The following is a 17,773-nucleotide window of genomic DNA, read 5'->3' on the forward strand; positions in this document are numbered from 1 at the left end:
GAATAAAGAAAGTTAGAAAACAAGGCCATGTGTGCACATCTAGTGTTATTGTACTGCTAGTTAAAAGGTTAATCAGTAATTATTGTCATATTCTTGGGATTTGAGCAATGTGCTCTGACTAGCATTGCTTTGAATATTACATAGTAAACTTAAAAAAAAAAGTCATTAGGAAACAACGATGGTGTTGCATTGCATTCCTTTAAAGCGTATTATGGTAAATAGCAATTCCAACTAGCTTAGGGACTAGTTAGGTATGATCAGAAACAGAAAGTAGAAGATATTTGGACAGACTCTGAATGGTGCTCTGATTCATACTCTCGCCGAGTTAAACCTATGGATGTGTGTAACTTGGACTCTTTTTTTTTCCCACTTGGTAGCAGAAAGTATAACAAATGCAAAATGAGTTAGAGAATCTAGCTTTTTAAGGATTAGCAGGACTACTTACAGCAGACTGTCTCCCTATCTGCATGTAGAGAAGGAAGCTGTACTTGAAACCTAGAATCATCAAGTATAAGAGCCAGAGGAAACTTAGAGGTCACTCTAGTTCAACCCCATTAATGTAGAGATGAAGAAACAGGGAGCAGAGACATAGAATGACCTTTTAAAAAACGTAATGCAGGTGTTTAGGGACAGCATCTCAGGTCTCATGTACACTATGTTCCTGTGCTACTTTGGAAAATTCTCAGAACAGTGTATTGCAAATGCTCATCTCCCCTTTTGAACCCATTAACTATGTTTTATTCACCTCTAGACATTGGGATTGGGGAGCAGGTATTTGCCAAATACTATAGTCAAGGAGTTCCCCTTGTGGCTCAGTGGTAACAAACCTGGCTAGTATCCATGAGGACGCAGGTTCAATCCCTGGCCTCGCCCAGTGGGTTGGGGATCCAGTGTTGCCAGCTCCAATTCAACCCCTAGCCTGGGAACGTCCATATGCCGAGGGTGGGGGCCCTAAAAAGACCAAGAAAAAAAGCACTCTAGTCTAGGGTCTGGATTCGAATCAAGATTCCTTACTCTCTCATTTAACAGGCTTAATCAAGTACCTATTACATGCGTGGTGCATAGCTAAGCACTGGATACCTATGTTGAGCAAGATATAAAAGGAATGTCCCCCATGGATGTCCACCTAGTAGGGCAGCCAAAATAGGATGGAGTGTAATAAATTGTGTGTGTGCCCGCGCGCGTGCACATATACACCACAGCAACTGAAGCTCTCCACCAGATGTGTTCATAAATTGCCCGAGGAAGCGCAGCAGGGGAAGAATCCATACCATCTGGGTGGTCATTTTCTGAGTGTTTTCTGTGTCAGGCACTTTCCACCCATTATCTCATTAAATTCTCACAAAAGTTCTGTCAGGTCGGTGTCATTTGTGTTCATTCCATAGCTAAGAGATGGAGGGAGGCTCAGGAAGGTGAATGGATTTGCCTGTGGGCATAAACCAAGATTTCAGCTCTGGGTCGGCTTGATCTTCAGCCTGTGCTCTTTTTTACTATAATAGGGATGATGAAAGGATTTCTTCTCAGGGGTCAAGTTCCAGGTGATTGCTAGAGGCTGCTGAGCACCGTGCTAGGCAGGATTCTGTCTGAGCTCAGAAGCACAGGGTGTGGTGGATTAATGATGGTGGCCATGGGCAGGATGGAAAAGGGTAGCCCTGTGTCAGGACCTAGCAGTTCCTGGGCTATGCTGTGCTGTCACTCTTCCAGGCCCGCTCTCTCCAAGGCAAGTCTCCCAGCTCCTACCCTATCCTATTCCCATCCTCTGAGTTTAGAACGGTGTTTCTGGAGGTCTGAGTGTCTAGAATCTGGTCTCCTAATCAGGTCAGCTTCCCTATGCAGTGTCCCATACTGTAACCCTTTTCAAAAATTTCAACCCCATCCTAGATATCACTTTTAGGGTGTCTCATGACCCTGCTCTGTGATAATGGCAGGTTATGTGATATGTAAATTATTACCTACCTACAGCTTAATATGTTTATGTGTCCAGGTGAGGTGCAATGGCAGGCCTTCCTAATCCAAAGGAGTGACTCAAGAAAGAATGTCAAAAAAAAAAAAAAAAAAAGAGTTCCTGTGGTGGCTTAGTGGTAACAAACCCGTCTAGTATCCATGAGGACGCAGGTTCAATTCCTGGCCTTGCTCAGTGGGTTAAGGATCCACCGTTGCCATGAGCTGTGGTGTGGGTCCCAGACACAGCTCGGATCTGGTATTGCTGTGGCTGTGGTGTAGGCCGGCAGCTACAGCTCCAATTCAGCCTCTAGCCTGGGAACTTCCATATGCCACCAGAGCGGCCCTAAAAAGAGAAAAAAAAAAAAAAAAAAAGGGAAAGCTTTTCAGATCCCTGCACAGGCAAGCTGGGTTCTGTCAGTCTTCAAGATTATATCAGGCAAAGAGCTGCTGCCAGTTACACTGCTGACCTCACACCTTTTCTTAGCTGCTAGAGAGTTCTTGATATAATAGTTAGTGAGGTACTGAGGTATTGTAGGTCCACGCATACAATGCTTAAAGAGGAATCTGGAGGTGGAGATGGTGTTTTCTTACTTGTGCAGTTTATGGTTTCCAGCTGTTGCCCTGAGTTAAACACTGGAATTAGGTCTAGGCTGTGGTTTTAGCTGGTATGCCTCTGCTTTAAATTTTATCTCATAACCCCTTGGCACCAAAGATTTTCCATTTTCCACAGCTGGCCACAAATTTGAAACAAGTGTCTAAAACCGGTTGTTAGAGTCAGAAGATCCACCAGTAGTCACAATAGTGTTAAATGAATCATTTGTGGAGTGCTTAACTGCTCATCATCTATTTGAAGTGTCTCAGTACTTTCTTGCTTTCTTCAGTAAAAATAAGTCAGGTTTACTAAAGGTATGTATTTTCATTCCTTTCTATATGTGACAATCTATTTTCTGAATTATTGAACTTCCAAAACATTGTGGGTAAACAAGTGTGAATTTGAATGCAGACCACATCTGGAAGTGTTATTTTTAAATTATTGAATAAACTTTTTAGTGTTATAAGAGAATTTTCACTTGAACATTCCATTAATGTATAACTTGCACATTGTAAGACTTCTAACCAAGAATAGCTATTTACTTTAAAATTTGACTTTAAAATCCTTTTCCAGTAAGAAAAGAGCTTCCCTAGGATGAGATTCACAACCTGATTTTTATGGAGAGTTGTAATTTTCTATTTTAGTAAATCAGGCAGCCCTGTGGCTTACTAGGTTAACATTATTGCTGGTGCCCTGCTGTTTTCTCCTGGACTAAAAACAAAGAATAACAGAGTGAACATATTTAAAATATATCCTTTCGTTTGATGAAATGAGTAGCCCCTGTGCCAAAGTGAGACTATTTTGTGTGAGTGATTGCTTTCATTGTTGTGGATGTTTTATTTGTGTACCACTCACATATCTAGATTTCCTTTTAATTGTACATGTGAATTTTAAACTGATGGAAATAAAGCTAACAAGATGAAATAGAATAGCGTGAGTCCTGAAGAACAGGTTTCATACAACTTAAGGTCCCAGTCTTCTACACATCATGTCTGTCACCAAAACCCCCAGAACTATCATAAATAGATTGCAGTGAGGGGCCCTTCTTCCAGACCAACTGGTATTCTTCTTTCCTGATGTGCATATCATCTTTCCTCTGTAGCAATGGGATATTAACCAGAATATTGTTTGAGACATTTTGAAAACTTCCAAGTAAGGGGAGTGGTGGTTGTAGATTATTTTAAATATAATATTGACTCAGGATTTTGAAATCTCTTTTCACTTATCACTGATATTTTCAATTTATGATTATATCTTCCAAAGTGTTAGACAGTCCTTAATTTGATTACCTTAGATTATGGTTGTTAAATATCATTTCAGTACTTAATATTCTAGTATCCAATTTGCTACACTTTAGAAACTTACACTGAACTCATGAGTTTTTGAGTATAGCACTGAAACCAGTGACTTACTCGAGGAAAAGCTCATTTGTGTTCTGCCTGGACTATTAGTTGCTTAAACAGGTACTGAAAGAACAGAGAACGTCATTCAAATAAAAATAATTGCTTCTGATCAGTATAACTGACCTGTCACGTGGCAATAGAAGGAAGTTGTATTCGTTATCCAAGGTCATCATCTTGAAGACATTCACCCTTGGTAGCTGACACATGGCGGAAGATTGTTTAGTAAGTATTTATTAATGAAAGCACATATGGCTTCAGTTCCCACCTACTGCTGATGACTCCCAAGTCAACATTTCACTGTGGAACTCTCAGAGCTCTCACCCCCATTTCTGGCTCCCTTCTATATGTCTGCACCTGAGGGAGCCATAGATAGTCTAGGTTTCTGATGCCTAAAACTGAACCACCATCTCTTCCTTCTAAACCATCCTTCTTCTCTCCCACTTGGTTATAAGAATCACGTGCGGAATTCCCTTTGTGGCTCAGCGGTTAACAAACCCAACTAGGATCCATGAGGATGCGAGTCTGACCCCTGGTCTCACTCAGTGGGTTAAGGATCTGGTGTTGCCATGAGCTGTGGTGTAGGTTGCAGACTCGTCTCCAATCCAGCATTGCTGTGACTGTGGCACAGGCCAGCAGCTTCAGCTCTGATTTGACCCCTAACCTAGGAACCTCCATATGCTAAAATAGCAGGAAAAAAAAAAATCACATGCTACCCAATCAACCTGGATTCTTTCCTCTCCCTCACTGCCTCAATCCAATTCTTTAGCACTTTTCTCCTCACCACATCACTAACCTGTCCTGATGTCTCCATTGCCATTGCCACTACTTTTTCAAATCCTTAGACTTTTTGCCTGGATGTTAGCCAATCTTGAGAGGAGTCTCCATGCCAAGGTCAAGGGTTCTTACACTTTGCTGTACTAAAGCATTCCCTAGGGAGCTGCTTAAAACTGGAACTGCCAGAACAATACCTTCATCAGTTTCTCATTTTGGTAGGTCTGGGTGGAGCCCAGAAATCTGAATTTTAAGCAGGCAGCCCAGTGATTCTGATGCAGGGGAAGCACTATCCTGAGCGCTCAGACACAGCTGTGCTCTAAAATAGAAGAGTTATCCATGTCCCTGATTGAAAACTTCAAACAACTACCATTCTACACTTTGCCATACAGCAGAAGTTGACAGAACAATGTAAACCAACTATAATAGAAAAAAAATAAACATTTAAAAAATAAAAATAATTTTTTTTAAATTTAAGAAAGAATAAGAACAAAGAACTACCATTCTATAGCAGTAGTTTTCAAACCGTGGTCAGTGAGGTTCCCAAGGGTTCCTGCAGTGCTGCAGTGTGTGTATGTGTATGGCAGGGTAGGGTGGGGGGATTGTAGTGTGAAGATGAGTGTGAATTTCTCTACGAGTTGCTTTAGTCAACTCCCTTCACCCCCATCTCTTTCTTTTGTCAGAGCAGCTCTGAGTTTGAAGTTTAACAGAATATTTTCTTTGGAAAGGAAATTATTCTACTTAAAAAAAAAAAAAAAGATGGTGATCTATAGCAGTAGATTTCAACTTAAAAAAAAAAAGATTAGGACCCCATGGTGAGAAATAACATACATTCTATGTCATGGCCCAGTACCTACACATATTTTTGTGCATAACTGAAACAAGTTTCTTGAAACATGCCCTTACTATGCTTGATGTGTCCTGATGTTTTCTGTTCTGTTCTAGTTTATTTTTTAGAAAATCGCTGGTTGCGACCTACAAAATTGATTTCACAAGCTACCGATGAGTTGCAACTGAGCCTGAGAAACCTCTGCTCGAACATTTCTCAATAGGTTTCCTTTATGAACAGTGAAACATAGAGGTATTTTCTTACTTCTCCCATGATGGGTGACTCACACCATTCTTGATGCTTGGGAGAGAGGTTACTTCATTATATACAGGGGATACCTAAGGCCATTCAGACTTAACTCTCCTGATACACTCCTGCTTGAAAAAGGTTTATGGGGTGCAATCTACACAATAAATCCAAACACCCAAGAACTGCCCACCGGGCCCTTCTAGGTCTGACTCAGCTCTCAGGCTTCATCTTACTTCCCCAGTCACCTTTTTGGGTTAAAACCATCCTGAATTGTTTGGAATTCCCTGAGAATATCATGTTGTTTCTCACCTCTGCACAGTCCTTCTTTTTTTTTTTTTTTTTTTTTTTTTTTTTTTGTCTTTTTTGCCATTTCTTGGCCTGCTCCCTTGGGATATGGAGGTTCCCATGCTAGGGGTCGAATTGGAGCCATAGCCGCTGGCCTATGCCAGAGCCACAGCAACAAGGGATCTGAGCTGCGTCTCCAACCTACACCACAGCTCATGGCAATGCCAGATCCTTAACCCACTGAGCAAGACCAGGGATCGAACCCGCAACTTCATGGTTCCTAGTCGGATTTGTTAACCACTGAGCCATGATGGGAACTCCTGCACAGTCCTTCTTGACTCAGCTCAGCTGAGTGTCATTTTACCTGAGACCTTCCTTGACAGAGACCTTCCTTGCTGTCAGAACCATCGCATCCTGTTTTGCTCCTGTCGGTTCCCAGAGGGCAGGGCCATATGCTGGTTGCATCAGTAAGTGCTGCAGCTAATGCATTATGTGGCCCTGTAGGCTCTTAATAAACCCCAGTTACATTCAATGGACTCCTCTTCTCTGCTACTGAATGTGGGGCTCCGTACTTAAGTCTGAGGACACAGGCAGGAGTACTGTGTGCTTAAGTTTATAACAGGCCTGGGAGGAGTTCCCGTTGTGGCACAGCAGAAAAGAATCCAACTAGTAGCCATGAGGATGCATGTTCGATCCCTGGCCTTGCTCAATGCTCAATTGCCATGAGCTGTGTTGTAGGTCACAGATGCAGCTCAGATCCAGCGTTGCTGTGGCTGTGATGTAGGCCAGGACCTGCAGCTCTGATTAGACCCCTAGCCTGGGAACTTCCATTTGCCACAGGTACAGCCCTAAAAAGCAAAAAAACAAAAACAAAAACAACCTGAGAGACTTATGTATTAAAAACTACCTCAGTATAGCACCATGCCCAAGAGTTTGCAACAGGGGACTCAAGCCCTGTGTTCAAATTCTGACTCTTCTATTTGTTGGCTTGTCACTAAGCCTTAAGACAAACTTGAGCCATTCTAAAGTTCAAATATGTCATATATGAGATGGAAAATAAGAGCAGTGACCTCCTAGGGCCTTGCGTTTTAAACAGTGGGTGTGTATAATGCTCTAAGCACACCGCCTAGCCCAGAGCTCTTGAGAAATATCAGAGTAGAATTAAGCCAGTAGTATGCCCAGTGTCACATGGAATTTGGAGGTAGAAAGTGCCACAGGAGTTGAGAGGAAGGGAATGGTCACTATGGGTTGGAGAGATGGAAGAGGCCCATCCTGTGGAGGAGGCAGCATAGGAGCTAAGCTTAGAATGAAAATGCGACAGTAGATTAGGAGGCAGGAAGGCCTTCCTGGCAGGGCTAGCAGAGGCCAGCAAAGCAGAGGCCAGTGGAGGCCGGTGTATGCCTTGCCTGTACCTGTTTCCCTGCCAGTGTGTTTACCTTTCATTTATGCAGAAGATGTATGCAGACATTTTTCCAAATAGAAGCTGAAGGTATTGATCTGAAGGTGATTTTCTCATTTTAAAGAATTCTACCCACTTTCTCTTTTTCATGGCTTTTTGCCAAGGCTACATGGACTCTACAGTTTTGCTGACAGGGTCAGACTGATTAAACCATTTTGGTCAACACTGAAAAATGGTTTGTAAAACTGGCCATGCATCATAGTCACCACGTGGAAATCCACAGGGAATGTTTTAGTCCTGTGGATTTCCACGTGCCACCCAGAGAATACGACCACTGGGTCTGATGTAGGACCAGGGGATTTGCATTTTTAAAAAGTTCTCCTGGAGTATGATGGCCAGCCAATTGTGGGAACTACTAGAGAATTCATCTTAATCAGTTTTTAGCCATCCTGTCTTGTAATGATGTCTGGGAAACTAACAAGTTGAATTTGTTTGAATTTTTTTTTTTTTTGGTCTTTTTTTTTTTTTTTTTGTCTTTTTTTGCCATTTCTTGGGCCGCTCCTGCGGCATATGGAGGTTCCCAGGCTAGGGGTCTAATCAGAGCTGTAGCTGCTGGCCTATGCCAGAGCCACAGCAATGGGGAATCCAAGCCACCTCTGTGACCCACACCACAGCTCACAGCGACGCCAGATCTGTAACCCACTGAGCAAGGCCAGGGATCGAACCCGCAACCTCAGGGTTCCTAGTCGGATTCGTTAACCACTGAGCCACGATGGGAACTCCGAATTTGTTTGAATTTTATGGGGAGGTGAAACTCATAGTTTATAGAATTTAGCAGTTTTCCACTTGGAAAAGTGTTAAGAAGCCCCGAAGCCTCTCGCTCTCATTTAGGAAATATTCCTTTCCTTTGTACTTCTCAAGATGATCAGGCAAAGGAAATACCCTGGACAAGGGAGGCTCTCTGTTGGCTGGACAATAAATTCCTCTTCTAAATAGCTTTATTTACTTTAAAAAAGCCTTATATCCCACTTCTGCCTTTTTGTACTTTTCCATTTGTTTTGGGATGACCTTCAAAGATAAGTTGTGCTTCCTCTTTCTATGTGACGGCCCTTCAGATCTTTGGAAACAGTTAATATAATGTGTTTTCCTTTTTTATTTTTTATTTTTTTGGTTGCACCTGCAGCTTGTGGAAGTTCCTGGGCCAGGGATCAAACCTGAGCCACAGCAGTGACCATGCCAAATCCTCAACCACTAGGCTACCAGGGAACTCCAACACACTGTGTTTTTCCTTTGCCTTTTCTTCTCCAAGAGAAACATACCTGATTTGTTCCATCAGTTCTCAGATAGATACCTTGAGATCTGCTCCTTTTTTTTTCCTTTTCTTTTCTTTCTTTCTTTTTCTTTTTGTTTGTTTTTATTTACAGCCACACCTTTGGCTTATGATAGTTCCTGGACTAGGGTCAAATTGGAGCTGCAACTGCAGGCCTATGCCACAGCCATGGCTACACTGGATCTGAGCCACATCTGCAACATATGCTGCACCTTGCAGAAGTGCTGGATGCTCATCCCACTGAGCAAGGCCAGGGATCAAACCCTTGTCCTCAAGGACACAACGTTTGGTTCTTAACCCTCTGAGCCACAACAGAAACTCTTGCTCCTATTTGTTAATGCCTGATTTAGGGGGAAAAAAAAGAAAAAAGTAATTGGGGCTTGGCATATGTCTTTTTGAAAACCTCACTGTTCCCAGCTGTCAAGGTCTGAGTGTTGAGTCTAAATACTCAAAAGAACATTCATCTTAGTTTTTCCTTCTAGAATTTATTGGAAATTGATAAAGGACTGACTGATATATATTTCCCAGGACCTACCATCTGCCCCCCCTTTTAAGAACTGGGACAGTTGCCCATTTTTATGTTTCTGACAGCTCCCACATTCTTCAAGAATTCTTCCAGAGAACAGATTCCCAAGGCCAAAGCCAATCCTGACATTTTCTTCTCCTCTTACATGCTTTTGGGGACCTCATGTCTGCTGCTGCTGACATACAGTAAAAACCCCCAAAGAATAAACTGTTGAGATAAGCTGTGCCTCCACTCTGAGATGTGCTTCAAGGGAGAGCTCGGCTGCTGGGTAGAGGAGTCACCAAACTGCACTTGTTTCCCAGGCTTCCTGCTCTGCTCAGAGTGTTGTCATCACTCAGATAGTACCGCTGGAGCAACCATCTCAGTTCAGCTGTGTGTTGTGTTTGGGCTTTTGTGTTAGAGACTTATCTTTTGTTTTCTTGGGAAAAGTATAAAGAAAAGGTCAGCAGGTTTTCGTTGCTCTTCTATTCTGGACGGCCAGTATATATATATACTGTATGTGTATATATGTGTATGTGTGTGTGTATATATATATATATTGTCTTTTTGCCTTTTCTAGGGCTGCTCCCGTGGCATATGGAGGTTCCCAGGCTAGGGGTCGAATCAGACCTGTAGCCACCGGCCTACACCAGAGCCCCAGCAACGCGGGATGCTTAACCCACTGAGCGAGGCCAGGGATCGAACTCGCAACCTCATGGTAACTAGTAGCCTTCGTTAACCACTGAGCCACGACTGGAACTCCCCAGTCTATATTTTTGTTGAAATTCTTCCTCCTTTCCTTCCTCTCCTTCCCCTTCCTTCTTCCCTTCTTTATTTCCTTCCTTTCTTCTTTCCCTCTCTCCCTTCCTCCCTCCATCCCCACTTCCTTCCTTCCTTCCTTCTTTGTAGTCACCAGAAAATCTTCCCATTAGCAAACCTAAGAATGACTTTATTGAGATATATGCAGTTTCACAGTCAGATATGATGTTCTCTGAGTGGGACCTGAAAACCAGAAGTACCCTCCCCTTTCCCCAGCACTTTAGAAATAAGGTCCTTTTGTGGCCCACTGCTGAGGAGCCTAGCATATGAACAGAAACTCAGGCCCACGGCCAGCCTGCTGGGGTTCAAGTCCTTGCCCTTTCACTTATCAGCTGCATGACTTTAAGCAGATTACCAGTTTCTAGTTCATTTTCCTCGGGTTTAAAGTGAGGAGTGTGGGAGTTCCCGTCGTGGCTCAGTGGTTAACAAATCCGACTAGGAACCATGAAGTTGCCAGTTCGATCCCTGGCCTTGCTCAGTGGGTTAAGGATCCGGCGTTGCCGTGAGCTGTGGTGTAGGTTGCAGACGTGGCTTGGATCCCGCATTACTGTGGCTCTGGTGTAGGCCAGTGGCTACAGCTCCGATTAGACCCCTAGCCTGGGAACCTCCGTATGCCGAGGAAGCAGCCCAAGAAATGGCAAAAAGACAATAAATAAGTAAATAAATAAAATGAGGAGTGTGTGTGTGTGTGTGTGTGTGTGTGTGTAATAGTGCCTGTTTCCAATAGTTGCTATGAGGATTAAGTGATTAATTCATATAAAATGCTTAGAACAGTGCCTGTTATATAATCATTGCTCAATGAAAAGTGTATTATGTTGTTGAATAAATTATTTTATGAAATTCAATGCAAAAGGAAAATGTACATGCAATACCACAATCTGACAAATAGGGCATCAGTTTGAAGATTTATTTGGAGTGTTTAGGTCCTCTGACTAATCCAAACTAGAATTTCATGCTGGAAGAGAAAAGCTTTCATGATTGAAAAAAAAAACCCAAAAAAAAAACACATTTAAAAAAATCTTTAGGAAAACATATTGGCAGTTTACTTTATCCTTTTTTTGATGTGTGTGTGTGAAATATATCATTCAAAAAATTACGTAAGAAATATGTACAGTTTAAAGAATAACACTTTTAAGGTATTTTGAAAGTTTAAAAGACCTGTGTTCTTGCCCCCCAATGTAATAGAACATTATCAATGTCTTTAGATCCTCCTATAGGCCCTATCCTGGTGGCTCCCTCTCTACTGTGGAAACAACCATATCGAAATTTTCATGTTAATTATCCTGCTTTTCTTCATGGTTTTACCACATATAGATGTAATGTTAGACATCAAGTTATTTAGATTCACTTTTTAAAAAACTATACAATTAACATTGGTGTTGATTATTGATATACCATCGATCCTTGAACAACAGGGGTTTGAACTGAGCGGGTCCATTTATGTGCAGATTTTTTTCAGTAAGTACATACTGCAGTATTACACAGTTCAATCTGAGATTGGTTGAATCTACACATGTGGAATCATAGATACCAGGGCCAGCTATAAAGTTATAAACAGACTTTTGTCTATGCAGTGGCACCCCTATCCCTTGTGAGTCAAGGGTCAACTGTATTTGGATTCATTTGCAGCATCTCGCTTTGTTCTTTATCCCACTTTTCTGTGTTTCTTTTTTCTCCCTCCTTTCTTTTGTATTGAGATTTTTTTTTTCATTTCCCTTATTTTGCATTCTTCCCCTTCCATGGGCTTGGAAGTTATATACACTATTAAATTTTGACATCCATATTAAGGATAAAATTTATTAATATTTTCCCCTCCTACCTATTAACACAAAAACTTGGAATATTCCCACTGGGGTTCCTTTGGAATTCTGCAGTTTCACACAGAAATGACTCTTCACATTAAAGTGGTAGCTGCAGGAATTCTCTTGTGGTGCAATGGGTTAAGGATCCAGTGTTGTCCCTGCAGCGGCTCAGGTCACTGCTGTGGCACTGGTTCAATTCCTGGCCTAGGAACTTGCAAATGCTGCAGGCAGGCACTGCTAAAAAAAAAAAAAAGAAAAGCCAGTAAAAGATACAACATAAAATTGGTAGCTACAGGTTCTGATGTCTGGTTTGATTAGTTCTTCCCTTTCGGCAACAGAGTAGCCTTGTCTCAGGAATAGCAGAGAGAACAAAAGTGTTCCTATTATGTGAAATACAGACCATTGGAGCTGGATAAAGCCTTCAAAATTATCTAATGTTTTTCAGACTTTTTGACTAATCTCAATAGTCAAAATTAATATTTTGCTTTATAACCAGTGCACACATAAATATAGACTATAAAACTGAAACAAAAGTTTCATGTAACAGTACTTCCTTTAGTCTATATAATATACTCTGAGCTATTCCATTCCAATTCTATTCTTTTATTTTAAAAAAATCAATTGTGGGAGTTCCCGTCGTGGCTCAGTGGTTTACGAATCCGACTAGGAACCATGAGCTTGCAGGTTTGATCCCTGGCCTTGCTCAGTGGGTTAAGGATCCGGCATTACCGTGAGCTGTGGTGTAGGTTGTACATGAGGCTTGGATCCTGCGTTGCTGTGGCTCTGGCGTAGGCTGGCGGCTACAGCTCTGATTAGACCCCTAGCCTGGGAACCTCCATATGCCATGGGAAGCGGCCCTAGAAAAGGCAAAAAGACAAAAATAAATTAATTAATTTAAAAAATCAATTGCACACCCACTAGGGTGTCCTAGCCCATTGTTTGAAAGACCCAGAACTTGCCTAAAGTCTCCAATTTAAAATTTAGGAAGCTGAACCCCAGACCAATGACACGGATCTCCCCAAGAAAGTGAAGAGTTAGGACCCAAATCTCTGATCTTTAATCTCCAGGTTTACTTCCTTTATTCACATATGTCAGCCAAAGCAAAATTAATACAGGACAGAGAAAAAAGGGAGCCACTGAAGATCTGTAGTTATGAATGGGAGAATGACCCCATATAACCTCTGCACATCTGCTTTTGGCAATGTTTTGACAGAGCATTGATGATAACCACTGCTTAGTGAACCGGCACTGTGGTAGGTAGGTACCACTGTCCGTTACCTCTGACCCTACAATTATCCCATACAGCTGGGATTGTTACCCTGGTTAAATATGGGATGAAGGCTCAGAGAAGCCATTTGCCTTGTTAGTAGCTCAGAAGGTGAGGAGCTGGGTATAGTCGTCTGACCCCAAAGCTCACAGAGTTTCATGGCCTCGCACTGCCTCTTTATCATTCTTTACTTGATTGCTTCTTATTACATCTCTCAGAAGGAAGATAAAGCACTAAGAGGAATACTGCCCAGGTCTGAAGCTCACCAGGAAGAGTCACTAGTTGGTGGTACAGTTCACAAACCTGCTCATTCATTCTGTCTCCCTCACTAGCATGTTTGCTCTCTGGGTGCACGGTCTTCGCCTCTTGCACTGTCCAGTACGGTTCCTGGCATGTCGTAAACTCACAAGGACTGTTGAATGGATAAATAAGGACCTTTAGAAATGATAAGGCCTTCAGGAGAAAAAAACCGCATCTCAGTATGAAGGCAGGTCCCATAGAGGCCAAGTGCACAGCCTATGGAGAAAGACTGTCCAGGTTCAAAAATTTGCTGGCCATTACAAGCTTTTTTCTTTCTTTCTTTCTTTCTTTTTTTTTTTTTTTTCTTTTTCTAGAGCCACTCCTGAGGCATATGGAGGTTCCCAGGCTAGGGGTCGAATCGGAGCTGTAGCCTCCAGCCTATGCCAGAGCCACAGCAACTCGGGATCCGAGCCGCGTCTGCAACCCACACCACAGCTCACAGCCATGCCGCATCGTTAACCCACTGAGCAAGTCCAGGGATCGAACCCGTAACCTCATGGTTCCTAGTCAGATTCACTTCTGCTGCACCATGACGGGAACTCCCACCCACAAGCTGTTTGCTTACAAGCAAGTTACTTACCTTCTCTTTTGCTTCAGTTTCCTAAGGGTGATAATGATGTCCACTTCATAGTGTGGTTCTACGAATTAATAAAGGAAATCATTCACATGTTAGCTGCAATGGTTATTCGATGTTATGATGACTAAGTAGGGAAATACTTAACCTGTGTCTCATATTTTAGGAAAAACATATCAGAAAGTTTACAGGTAAGGAGGTGTTCCCGATGTGGCCCTAAAAAAGCAAAAAAAAAAAAAAAAGTAAGAAAGTTTACAGGTAAGCTAAGTACAATCAGATGGCCAGAGACTCACACCCTTCCTTCATGTGCAGCTGGTGCTACAATTGTGCTAAGTAAATAAATGTTCTAATAAAAGCATATCTCTATCTCATTATGAAAGAAATTTCTGTCAAAGAATATCTCAGTTTAGAGCAAATTATCAAGGAGATGGCCTCTGAATATGTCAAAAAGAATATAGCGCTTACCTAGCATCAATGTGGGTTTATGAAGAATACAATTTTCCAGCAGGTGACTTGGTTAAAAGACTAGGAAACTCCCGTAGATGATTGGGTCTTATTTTCAGGAAAGTATTTGGAAACCAATATTTTTTTTTCTTTTTATGGTTGCACCTGCAGAATATGGAAGTCCCCAGGCTAGGGGTTGAATCAGAGTTGCAGCTGCAGGCCTACACCTCAGCAACATGGGATCTGAGCCACATCAGCAACCCATGCGACAGCTTGTGGTGATGCTGGGATCCTTGACCCACTGAGCTAGGCCAAAGATCAAACCCACATCCTCACAGACACTATGTTGGATTTTTAACCCACTGAGCCACAGTGGGAACTCCTGGAAAGTCTGATTTAGAGAACAGCAGAGTGCAGGGTTATATATGTAAGACCTCCCCACTTAGACTGTGAAATTGGGTCTCAGTGTTCTCACCAGCAAAAAGGAGATAATGACTGCACATTCTCCTAGTGTGATGCAGAGAATGGAGATAAAGTCTGTGTCATGTTCACTAAGCAAGAGGCTAAGTGCAAGCCCCTAATTATGATACCTGGGTAAGCAAATAAGAAGGTGAAATGGAACATGGCTAATATCAAGGAGATTCTCAGCTATTTGCTCCTAACAAGCCTGGGTCTCAGATAGCTCGGGGAAGGCAGCAAGTTTGCTTTGCATTGTCACAACAAATCCCTAGGGTCCCTTGATGCCACCGACTAAAGACTGGAAGAGAAGAAGCCCAAATAATTAGCTTGAAGTCTGAGCACCATTGTTTCCTTTCTCTCCCTCAGGGGCCTTCATTGTGTGCTGGACCCCGGGCCTGGTGGTTCTGCTACTGGACGGCCTGAACTGCACGCAGTGCAACGTGCAGCACGTAAAAAGGTGGTTCCTGCTGCTGGCGCTGCTCAACTCCGCCATGAACCCCATCATCTACTCCTACAAGGATGAGGACATGTACAGCACCATGAAGAGGATGATCTTCTGTTTCTTGCAGGAGAGGAACCCGGAGGGGCAGCCCTCCCGCATCCCCTCCATGGTCCTCAGCCAGAGCGACACAGGCAGCCGGTACATGGAAGATAACGGCAACCGAGGCCCTGCCTGCAACAAAAGCAGTTCCTGAGCTATGGGTGCCCCTCCGCCAGCCGGACCTCCTCTGTGGGAAGAGTTATTCTGAATGGTCACCTGTCCCAGCAAAGCCCACATACAGTGTTATTTGAGGTCTGAATGAATCATTGGGAAATCTTTTTTTTATAATTTTATGGCCACACCTGCGGCACATGGAAGTTCCCGGGGCAGGTATTGAACCGGAGCCACAGCTGTGATCTGTGCTGCAGCTGTGGCAACACTGGAACCTTTAACCCACTGCACCTGCGCTGGGCTGGGGCTCCAATCCTCATCTTTGCAGCCACTGGAGCTGCTGCAGTTGGATTCTGAACCCACCATGCCACAGGGGGAACTCCAGGAAAATTTTTTTTTAACTGTTTTACATAGATTAAAAGCATGGGCAGAAAATAGGAGATGCAGTGCATCTGGTGGAAATGTACAGGCAGCACTGTGCATCCCTGCTTGATGTCCTGTGACCCTCTCCAGGCACCGCCCACCAGTCTGTGCCATCTGGGCTCTGCCACCATCTTGTAGCCATTCTCTTTGTGTTTTCAAAGGTTGTTAAAGGGTTTAGGCCAAAATAAATTAAAATGTTACTTGAGCCACTTCATGTAGCTGCTTGGAGAGTCTATGTATTTCTTCGCATGCATTTGAAATTTTTTTTAAAAATGCTTCAGCAGTGATGTTTTATTCCTCAAACAAACCATGACTAGTAGCTCGGTGTTCAATAGGAATCTTGGAATTACAAATCAGTCAGGACTCCAGATTAATTAACTTGGTTTTTAACTGTAAGAACATTTTGAGGAAAAAAAGATTTACTTTAAGGTAATAACAAAACAGGTACACATTAAAAACTCCTCTTGAAGAAAAAAAAAAAAAAAAGAAGCTTTGATGTAGTCCTTTCCGTGTGCAAATGTGTGTACACACACTGTATATTTACACACTTTGTATTTAAAAACATCAAGGGACAGTGATAGTGAAATAAATTCCTGGCCACTTAGACTTTCCAATCTAGGACTATGGCAGTAGAAATGATCTTTTGTGCTTTAAAACAGAAAGAGCTGATTCATTTGAAAACAAGCATTCAGCAGGGTAAAAGTACATTGACATGCGGGCTGAATCCCTTGCACATAGGATCAAATATGAGCTCAAATAAGTCTTTCTATTCAGTTCCCTCCGTACCACTGGTGACTTGTCAGATTTAGCATATAGAATAATCTTCACATACTTTACCCACAATTATTGAAGTGTTTTCAGTACTTGTGTTACTTAAGAACTGAATTTTGGTCTGAGTTCTATTTTAAAATTTTTCTCCTTCAGAGACATAGGTAGACAACATGAAAGGCAAGTCAGTAAGAAAAAAACAAAAAATGTTTTATATACATAGGCTCCTAGCCAGAGTTTTCTATGTAAAGCATTTAGAGTATATTCTGTTTTTAAAATAAGAATAATTTCAAGGCAGATATTATAGTATTTATGTAGTTTGCAAAAGAAGTTTACAATTTTTTTGCTATTGTAATGTAACATTTATGTGCAAAACTACTTGTAATAAAAGGATTTGAGAAGTCATGCTTTTAGATATAATGGCCTAAAATAGAGAGTATTATGATTTGAAGTCGTAAATATCATAAACTGTGTATTAAGTGGGTCTGTCAGAAGCTTATATCAAAGCTACCTATAAAAATAAAAAAGAGAATTTGTTTTCTCTTGTTGAGGTGCATTATTACTTTGTGTATTTTCTAAGTAAAAATATAATTTGTGGTAACAATAGCACACATTTCTATTGCAGAAGAAGAATCAGATTTGCCATGAACTACATACTCTCTGTGTTTTATGTACACATTTTGAATTTACAGCTGGCCAAAGGGTGGAGAATTGAAATTGAATTCCAGTCCCTGAATAGCTACTAAGGGATCTTTAAAGGTTTTATTTTGAGGAAAATACTATTTTTAGTACCCTGCAGCAGAGTGTCATATTCAGAATGGTGTCTGGAGGGGATCCAACTGCGGAAACTCGGGGTAGAAATATATAGCTTTTATATTTATGCACACACATATCTCAGCACTGGTGCAAGAGTACAAAAAGTCATGTATATTTGGAGATGACAAGTGCCAGCCATCAC

At 42.0% G+C, this 17,773-nt stretch overlaps 1 protein-coding gene across 2 annotated transcripts in view; it reads left to right on the plus strand.

The window, feature by feature from the left end:
* Positions 1 to 17,369, plus strand: part of LPAR3 (lysophosphatidic acid receptor 3) — a 77,560-nt gene extending 60,191 nt beyond the window's left edge. Inside the window, exon 3 of one of the 2 annotated variants that reach the window (XM_005656117.2) lies at positions 15,339 to 17,369. In XM_005656117.2, coding sequence (XP_005656174.1) covers positions 15,339 to 15,667 — 329 coding nt within the window. In that variant the 3' untranslated portion in view covers positions 15,668 to 17,369. 2 annotated transcript variants of the gene reach the window in all.

This window comes from Sus scrofa, chromosome 6 (assembly GCF_000003025.6).
Source record: "Sus scrofa isolate TJ Tabasco breed Duroc chromosome 6, Sscrofa11.1, whole genome shotgun sequence".
Taxonomy (NCBI): domain Eukaryota; kingdom Metazoa; phylum Chordata; class Mammalia; order Artiodactyla; family Suidae; genus Sus; species Sus scrofa.